The sequence below is a fragment of the Bactrocera latifrons genome, unplaced genomic scaffold (assembly GCF_001853355.1).
Source record: "Bactrocera latifrons isolate USDA-ARS-PBARC rearing strain unplaced genomic scaffold, ASM185335v1 scaffold_476, whole genome shotgun sequence".
NCBI classification, from domain to species: Eukaryota; Metazoa; Arthropoda; class Insecta; order Diptera; family Tephritidae; genus Bactrocera; species Bactrocera latifrons.
In genome coordinates this window covers 159,991-169,711 of record NW_017537130.1, presented here as the reverse complement: position 1 = coordinate 169,711, position 9,721 = coordinate 159,991, and the positions used below count along the sequence as shown (strand labels likewise).

The window sequence follows — 9,721 nt, the reverse complement described above, 5'->3', positions numbered from 1 at the left end:
TCAAATGCGGTGTACGACCTGAGCAACCAACTGTGATATAATGCAAAGCTTCCAATCTAAAATCAATTTTAACATAGCTTAGAACAATCACTRGTGCACCATGGTACATGCGTAATGATAACATTCATAAATATTCCTGTGGTAAAGAAGAAGATAAAGAACAGCAGATTAGCCTTGGCAAATTCCTCCAATCAAACACGTTTAAAAAGAAGTGATCTACCACCCTACTATAGAGCAACGTTTTACCTCAACCACTTTCGTGAGCTTCTTTAGTTTTAAATATATTTAAGATTTGAATACTTATTGTTAGGCTTTACTAAGTAGATCCAATAAATAAAGAAATATTGAAAAATGTATGTATATACTTACATTAGCCAATATGGTTAAATGGTACATAGCTTGTTTTTCGAAGTCAAGTGGTCCTAGCAAAAACACGGTACCTTCTGTAGTTTCAACTGAAACAATCTTTTGTCTTATGGCAAAAAGTTGAGAGCCCTGAAATTAAATGTAGAATTTAAATATCGTCAACTTAAATGCAAAACAAAGTATCATCAAGTATCAAAAAATAAAATTCGAAAATGGTGTCGGAAATAATAACCAATATATAATCATTTTATAATCAAAACTCAAATTTTGTTTCAATATGAGTGTCTGATAACAAATATATAGCCATTTTATAAAAACCGAAGTTTTCTTTCAATATGAGTGCTTTCTTTATAACGTTTTTCATTCGCCTGTAAACTTATGAAAAGTGATGATACGTTATATTGCATTTTAGGTGACGATATGTATGTATTTATATATAGTAGATAAGTCTTAACAATTAATTACTATAAAAAAGTCTCTGGTATAAAATAAAAATCTAACCTTCAACTGCAAGTGAAGTATAAAGTTTAAACAATAAATATTATTCATTATTTTAGTGCTACTAATTGGTACTTAAAAATATATCATTATTGTTTCACAAACGGTTTACTATATTTATACTCGTAGACATAAGTAACCTATAAATATGTAATTGATCTCACGTGAGGTCTAGCATATACTATCTGTAGAATGGCATAAAATGCCATTATTGATGTTACCCATCGATCAACAGAGATTCTAATTAAAGCATGTCATGTTCCATTTTCTTAACAAGTGTTAAATTTTGTCTGTATGGCCTTTATAGAATCGTAAACTATGCGTATTTTTAGCAAAGTTGCTTTGCACATGAGCCATAGAAGGTTTCTTATTTGGTACTATCAATTTTCAACAGATGGTGCCAATGCCATCTATCCATACGAGTATATGTATAAAAAAAAGTAATGTTTGTCAGTATGTCTTTTATGGAATCGTAAATTAAGAGTTTGATGATGGGATCCATTCTTTCCAAACAAAGATCGACTACGACTTTGAAACAGAACCAGAATTTCAGTCAAGAAAATTATGGTAATAATTGTCCCAGTGATCCCGACAGATATGCCAATCGAATTCAAACGTTTGCACCGGTGCGACTATTACCAAAACACAAGAATAATTGGTGCAAATGTCTGGATTGATTTTTGGAGAAGCCATGTCTCTGACATGTTCAGCTCTACGGGGTCGGATAATGTTCTGATTTATTCGTTTACACAATAGATATTTTGCATCGTACAGCACTTCAATAAATATGGATTTAAAACGAACGCGGAAATTTCCCGGTATAATTCAAATGAAATCTTCTTCACTTTCTCTTTAATGTTTGGTATCAATTAAAGCTTCATATTAACATCATATTATTCATCTTGTCAACAGATTGATATCGAGAGCTTGCTTGACAGGAGTGGACGCCGAGAATTTTTTACCTTTTGGTAAGTAAAACCATTTAAATTTGACTCTAATGACGGCTCATCTATGTATTTTCTCCCAGTTGGATGTCATACAGGGTGGCTGATGCAATATTTTCAAAAATGCTACCTTCGAGATTGGAAAATATTTATTCAGTCCTTGATATTAATGATCATGTTAATAATTAATATTAAAATCAGTTTCTACTTACCCATAACTCAAGGTAAACTGGTTTTTGAAAAAGTGGATTTTTTCGAGCAATTACGTAATCCAATTCTGTTCCACGCTTTGCATCCTTTATCCGTATAAATACAGATGGAAGAAAAMATATTTTATAATTATTTAATGAATTTATTTTCTTTCATTTAAATGGTTACCTCTGGAATCATTATTATCCCCGGCTTGTGTGGAAATATGAGGTCATGTGGTGTTGTGAAATTAGTAGCAGTAATAGAACACAGTTGGCTAGCCATTCCTCCTTTTGTGTCTTTTACAGATACCTGGAAGTCATAGTAGCGCCCCGGTTCTAAACGTCGCTGTAACACAACATTTGCTTGGCAAACGGAATTGTATTTGGTGCATGGAAGCGAATCAATTTTAACAGTAGCTGATGCAGAATCGCCTATAAGTTCAAAGGTGAGTGGATAGTCAAACTCTTCGTCCGTGGCACGTATTCGATAAATCACAGTTCCAACTTGCGCATCCGCCGGTACTAAAACAAGTCGCATTCTTGTTGATGTATCAAATTTCGGATCGGTGCAATGAACTATATGGAATGGACAAATGACAGCAAAGAGTATACCGATTGTCCAAATCCGCAATACCGTTGTTTTACTTTGCATTATTATAGATAGTGATGGAGAATGAGCAGAAAAGTAGGTTAGCGGCTGACAAACCTTTCTATATTTTAATGCTAAGGCCATCCCTCGTAAGCACGTACAATACATTTGATTAATATAATGATTTTTTTCATTTTTCCCTTTTTTATTATTGCTGAAAGTCATTACCGCAAATTTGCAACTTCAAAAGGGTTCCTGAAAAGCGAGTTACTTATGTAACAATTGTAATTATTTTTATACGCATTGTATGCATAGTTATATTATATAATAATTTACTTTATACATAATTCTAAGCTTACTGTAGTTATATGAATGACAGTTACACGATAATACAGTTAATTAAATAAATTATTGCAAAATATGGGTTTAATACATAATACATTATGTGAATATGAGGTATATATGTTTAATGATTTCTGTAAAATATTTTTCAATTTCAGTGGTAAACTCTACCAACGGGAAATAGATTTAGTGACAAAATATTGAAATTCTCTTGCTGTTGCAGATTGCATATTGCAAAAATCTTATACCGAAATATACAAGAGCACGAGAGCACCCATTGCAGAATCTAGTGATATATGAACGGCTAATTCGGTCAATTTATTGTAAATGACTATTGTATATGGCTACTGTGAATTGACGCACCTTCTGCATTCATTCTTAACAAAACAAACTGTAACAAATCTTTATAAATTAAATAGAAATTATAAAATCTTTGACTAACGTCAAAATATGTATTTAAGTAAAATGACAGCTGACACAGGTTTGCAATTATTTTTTTACGTGTCATTGCACGAAAATAAACATGGGTTTTGGTCTGACATATTTTACAGCCATTGCAAATAATTTTCTGCGTGTGTTTGTTGTTGTGCCGGTGCAGATAGAGGCAATACCTGCAATTCATGGACCTTGCATGGGTTTTGCAAGAGCAAGAGAATACCCCTAATGATGTTGTGTAATGCAAAGAAATAGTTCAAGAATAGGTTGAGAATAGTTCGAACATTTTACGTTTTTAACGTACAGTTGGGAGCATTGAAATAGTAGTGCTTATTGGGAAGGAGAGTTTTGCTTTAAATTTTGCTTTCTTTTATGATATATTCTCTGGAGTGTTACTATTCTGTTGTACACAATAATAAGTGTGAAGCACTTACCGTTACTTTATTAGAGCCAATTATATTGGTATATCTGTTTTTATGAACGAGCAATCGAATAGTAGTGAACGGTGAGCTGATTGCAATAGATTACACGACTCTACAAAAAAATTTCGTTCTTTATCCTGAAGTTTATTTTATGATTTTCTGATTAATTATGAACAAAAACGATAAGAAAATACCTTTTTTTCGTATAAAGCTGGTTTTTGTAAAAGTTATTGTAATAATACTATATTTTGGGTTTACTAAGAGATAGTACCTATGAACATAAAAGAAAAAGTAGAAGTGTGCACTTTTAAATTATTTTTTACTTTTTGTAAGTTATTTTGATAGTAAAACTTAATAAACATGTTTTTTCAATGATATCATTTTCAGGTAAAAATTTAAACCACATATTTTAAAAAATATCGTGAATGCGGTTTAATAAATAAAAAAGCAAACCTTTTCACAGCATATATTTTTTTTTGTCTAATTACTACCTATGACATGGAAATTTACTTCTTTAAAGTTATGGTCAAATTCTGTGTTGACCCGTGTTATTTTTACTAAAAAATATTTAATTTTATCAAACAAAAAGTAATTTTCCTGTTCTTTTATTTATTATTCCATGTAAAAAGCAAAACAAGCATGACTGTGTACCTTTTGGTGGGCCGAGGGAAGCACTGTAAAGAAAAACGAGAATGGATATGTCATAAATAGCGGTAAAACCTACAAGGGAGTGGAAAGACTTGTATAGTGTTCAGCCACAATGATTCACAATGGAATTATTTATTAAAAAAAGACGAAAAAATGGATGTTAAAATTGTTTGGTATTTTGTATTTTGTAGATATGTAAAGCTCTAACACCCACTACTATTTCACTGCTCGCATGAGATGCCATTCCTATCTGATTTTAACCGAAACTTGTGATTTATTTACGACCATTATCATGGGAACATAAATAAAAATGAATGTACATCCACATAATCAACAATTTATTTCTTACTGACTTTTTATATTTCTGAACTAAACCTTCTTGGCGTTACTAAGAAAAGGAGACCTTTTGTGAAGGTTCACTAGAGATATGTACATACATACATACATATGTACATATGCATATAAAAACCTACAGTCGTACCTTTTGTCTTTTATTTATTTATTTATTAAATCCCCTTACTTAGCTATGTAGCGACCTATTCTTGCTGTGAAAAAGCTATCTACGATCTTAAATATACTGTTCAGTGCAATATAGAAACAGAAAATTGTGTATCAATTACTCAACAGAAATTTTGAGTTGCCGAATTAACAGAAACCCTGAAGCATAGAATGAAATTTAAAATTGGCCTGAACGGGGCACAGCAAATCGTTTCTAATTATTGATATGTTTAGTTTAAAATTATTTCAGGTTAAGGGTTTTTACTTACAAATGGTAATTCGAAGAAAAACATACCATTTTATTAAGTTTCCGGTGCGAAAACAACTCTTTATCACATTATTTTCAAAATGTTACCACTTTTTTCAAAATTTATGTAATTAATTAATATCAAATGAAATTGATCAATTCAGAACATCAATTTATAATATATTTTACAAATATTTTAAATTCAAGTATTGTAGTTTTTTATGGTAGATATACTAAAGTTTCACATTTAACATAAAAATAGTGTAATGCCAAATATATTTCATTACCTACATTCATCATATTTGTCTCGGATACTCCTAATTAGCATCGGTTAGTCCGCGGTTTTCATAACATATTGTTTGTATAATTTCTAGAGTCTATCTCCAATTCTGTAGGCAGGTCAAGCAATTCTGTACCAATTATTGAAAAAAATTTGCAGCCTCTGCGTTGTAGTCATGAGCTAACATGTACTCTGAGGCATCCGCAATTGTGTTGCTTCTTTGTGAATTTTAGTGTAAATTTAAATACTTAAAAATTTATTTTTTTGTGCAAAAATATTCATGAAATGATATGTTTAGATATACATTTAAACAACAAATACTGAAAAAAGAAACTAAGATGTTCATACTGCTAATATAGTAATATAATACTAGGAGCTTTGGAAATAACTGCTATTCTGTCGATTTAATCTGAGTAAAGTTTTTATACCAAATACTTTTAAATAATTAAAAGCTACATATAATCTACACAAGCACATACATATGTATATATGTAAATTCATACATACATAGTTTAAAAAAAAAACACAAGAAAAAACCTTAACTTCGGCTGTACCGAAGCTAATATATCCTTCACAGATGTATTTCTTTTAGTAACTATGTATTCAGTTTATATCGAAGGTATACGCTATAGTAATCCGATATGAACAATTTTTTAGGAGATTATATTATTACCTTAAGTGGAGATACCACGTCAAATGCAAAAGTTATCCCTTGATTCCGGTAGTTCGATTTGTATGGTAGCTATATGCTGTAGTGAGCCGATCTGATCTTCCGACATTACATTATTTCTATGAGCAATAACTCATACTAAATTTCGTGAAGATATATCGTCAAATGGGGAAGTTTCCCCTGCAAGCATTTGATTCCTATCGTTCATTTTGTGTGGTAGCTATATGCTATAGTAAGCTGATCTGAACAAGTTCTTCGGAGATTACATTGTTGCCTTAGAGAATAATCTATACCAAATTTCGTGAAGATACATTGTCAAATGTGACAGTTTTCCATACAAGAACTTGATTCCGATCGTTCAGTTTGTAGGGCAGTTATATGTTATAGTGGTCCAATATCGGCAGTTCCGACAAATGAGCAGCTTCTTGAAGAGCAAATGACGTTTGCAAAATTTCAAAACGATATCTTAAAAACTGAATGACGGACAGACATACGGACATGGCTAAATCGACTCAGCTCAACATATTGATCATTTATATGTGTATATACTTTATAGGGTCTCTGACCCTTCCTTCTGGGTATTACAAACTTCCTGAAAAACTTAATATAGCCTGTATATATATGGCCTGTTTAGGGTGGGGGTGATATGTATATAGTACTTGCAAACTGAGTTCATGCACGTGCGCTTTCATAACTTCGAAGTTGTAGATAATTTTGTCTTTCATGTAGCCAACATTAACAGCAACAACAATGTCAGCCTCTAAATCCAACGCAAACCAACTCTTGCCAGTAGGTGCTACTTTGGACTGAGTAGGCAACTGAGAAGTAAAGTTCTCTTTCGACGAACAACAACCAATATCAATAAGTCACTAATTATTCCGTCCAGATATATGGTGTAGAGGCATGGACGATGACATCATCTGATGAGTCGACGTTACGAGTTTTCGAGAGAAAGGTTTTGTGAGAGATGTTTGGTCCTTTGCGAATTGGACGCTATATAGTGTAGAGGCATGGACGATGACATCATATGATGAGTCGACGTTACGAGTTTCCGAGAGAAAGGTTTTGTGAAAGATGTTTGGTCCTTTGCGAATTGCCGCGGTGGATATCCCATTCGATGGAACATTGGGCTGTATGAGATATACTACGACATTGAGCGGATTAAGAACAGCGGCTATGCTGGCTAGGTCATGTCGTACGTATGGACGAAAACACTCCACTCCACTAAAAGTATTCGATGCACTTCCCTCTGGGGAAGCAGAGGAATAGGAAGACCTCCACTCCGATGGAAAGACCAGGCGGAGAAGGGCCTGGCGTCGCTTGGAATTACTAATTGGGGTCACGATGCAAAAACAAGGAACGACTGGTGCGCTGTTGTTAACTTGGCAATAATCTTTACGTCAGTAAAAACGAAAAAGAAGAAGGTCATTCATATTATTATATGATTTTAGTCTGAAGTGTTTTTTTGGCTATATGTCGTGCTTTGTGCGATCGATCTCGAACGATCCAATAGCTTCCATTTCCATAATTTCGTCTAACCTCGATATTTCTGAAAGTCTCATATCACATCCTGTTATTTATTTATTAATGTATTGTTGAACTGTGTACCAGTGATCTGGATTATCCTTCGAAACCTTTGATAAAATGGATATTACTATCTTATGTATAYGCTCCACTTTTCCATTTTTCCTTAGTACCCCAGTAGTGATGGGTAAATGCTGGATATGATTTATCGTGCAATAATCCTCAAATGTATGTTTCTGTAATGAATCTTCTTGAATTGCCAAATGTGGTTTCACGCTTCGGCAGTCGCAACGGAGTGGAGGTCTTCCCCTCCTCTACTTCCCCCGGCGGGTACAGCGTCGAATACTTTCAGAGCTGGGGTGTTTTCGTCCCTTCGGACAACATGACCTACCCAGCGCAGCCGTAGTCTTTTAATTCGCTGAACTATGTCAATGTAGTCATATATCTCATACAGCTCATCGTTCCATCGAATGCGATATTGGCCGTGGCCAACGCGCAAAGGACCATAAATCTTTCGCAGAACTTTTCTCTCGAAAACTCGCAATGTCGGCGCATCAGTTGTTGACATCGTCCAAGCCTCTGCACTACATAGCAGGACGGGAATTTGGGACATTGTTGGTGGTGTTTACGCTGGTTCCAAGATAGACGAAATTATTTACGACTTCGAAGTTATGACTGTCAACAGCGACATGAGGCCTAGTCGAAGGCGACTACTGTTTGTTTGATGACAGGAGATATTTCGTCTTGCCTCGTTCACTGCCATGCAAATTTGTTTTGCTTCCTTATCAAGTCTGGAGAAAACAGAACTAACGGCGCGGTTATTGAGGTCAATGATATCAATATCATCGGCATACGCCAGCAGCTGTACACTCTTATAGAAGATGGTACCTTCTGTATTTAGTTCTGAAGCTCGAATTATTTTCTCCAGAAGTAGGTTGGAGAAGTCGCACGATATGGAATCGTTGGTGAATATCTGGTCGGTTGTTRATTTGTCAGGCCTAAAGCCACACTGATAAGATCCAATCAGTTTGTTGATGGTGGGCTTTTATCTTTCACACAATACGCTCGATAGAACCCTATAAGCGATGTTAAGGAGGCTTATCCCGCGGTAGTTGGCGCAGATTGTGGGGCCTCCTTTTGTATGCATTGGGCATAGCACACTTAAATTCCAATCGTTGGGCATGCTTTCGTTCGACCATATTTTACAAAGAATGCTCCTTATCAGTTCTTCGCCGCGGTGTTTSAATAGCGCGGCCGGCAATCCATCGGCCCCAGCCGCTTTGCTGTTCTTCAGGCGGGTAATTGCTACTCGAACTTCTTCATGGTCGAGCAATGGAACGTCTGCTCCATCGCCATCGATTGGGGGATCGGGTTCACCTTCTCCTGGCGTTGTGCGTTCACTACCATACAGCAGGATTTAGAAGTGTTCCTCTATAATTTAAGTATGATCTGGGCATYGGTGATTAGATCACCTTTGGGGATTCTACAAGAGTATGCTCCGGTCTTGAAACCTTCTGAAAGCCGCCGCAGTTTTTCGTMAAATTTTCGAGCATTACCCCTATTGGCCAGCTTATCAAGCTCTTCRTRCTYACGCATTTCGGTCTCTTTCTTTTTCTGTCTGCAAATGCGTCCCGCTTCCCTCCTCMCCTCTCGGTATCTACCTCATTTCAGCCGTCCTACAGTTCCCTTTTACCGAGTTGTTGACGAGTGCTCTCAGAGAGCAGGAGTGCAAGCCGAGTAAAATCGTTCGGCTGTCTGTTGTGATTGCARCTTCTCGACGTCGAACCTTCCTTGTGTTTGTTGGCGTGCATTTTTTGCTGCACAGAGGCGGGTGCGAATCATGRCTGCAAAAATAGAGTGGTCCGAGTCGATGTTAGGACTTCGGAGCGCACGCACATCAAAATCACTGGAGACGTGTCTTCCGTCTAGCACAACATGATCGATCTGGTTGGTGGTATTTCGATCCGGAGACAGCCAGGTAGCTTGATGAATCTTCTTATGCTGGAATATAGTACTACAGATAACCTTACTTCGGGCCCCGACTTAGTCGATCAGCCTCAACCCATT

At 35.5% G+C, this 9,721-nt stretch overlaps 1 protein-coding gene across 1 annotated transcript in view; it reads right to left on the bottom strand.

Moving 5' to 3' along the window:
• Positions 1-369: 369 nt before the first annotated feature.
• LOC108973416 (cadherin-86C-like) overlaps positions 370-9,721 on the bottom strand; it is a gene marked incomplete at its 3' end in the record, with an annotated part of 20,004 nt that continues 10,652 nt past the window's right edge. The window contains 3 exon segments of the mRNA XM_018940672.1: positions 370-495; positions 2,021-2,104; positions 2,187-2,843. Coding sequence (XP_018796217.1) covers positions 370-495; positions 2,021-2,104; positions 2,187-2,813 — 837 coding nt within the window.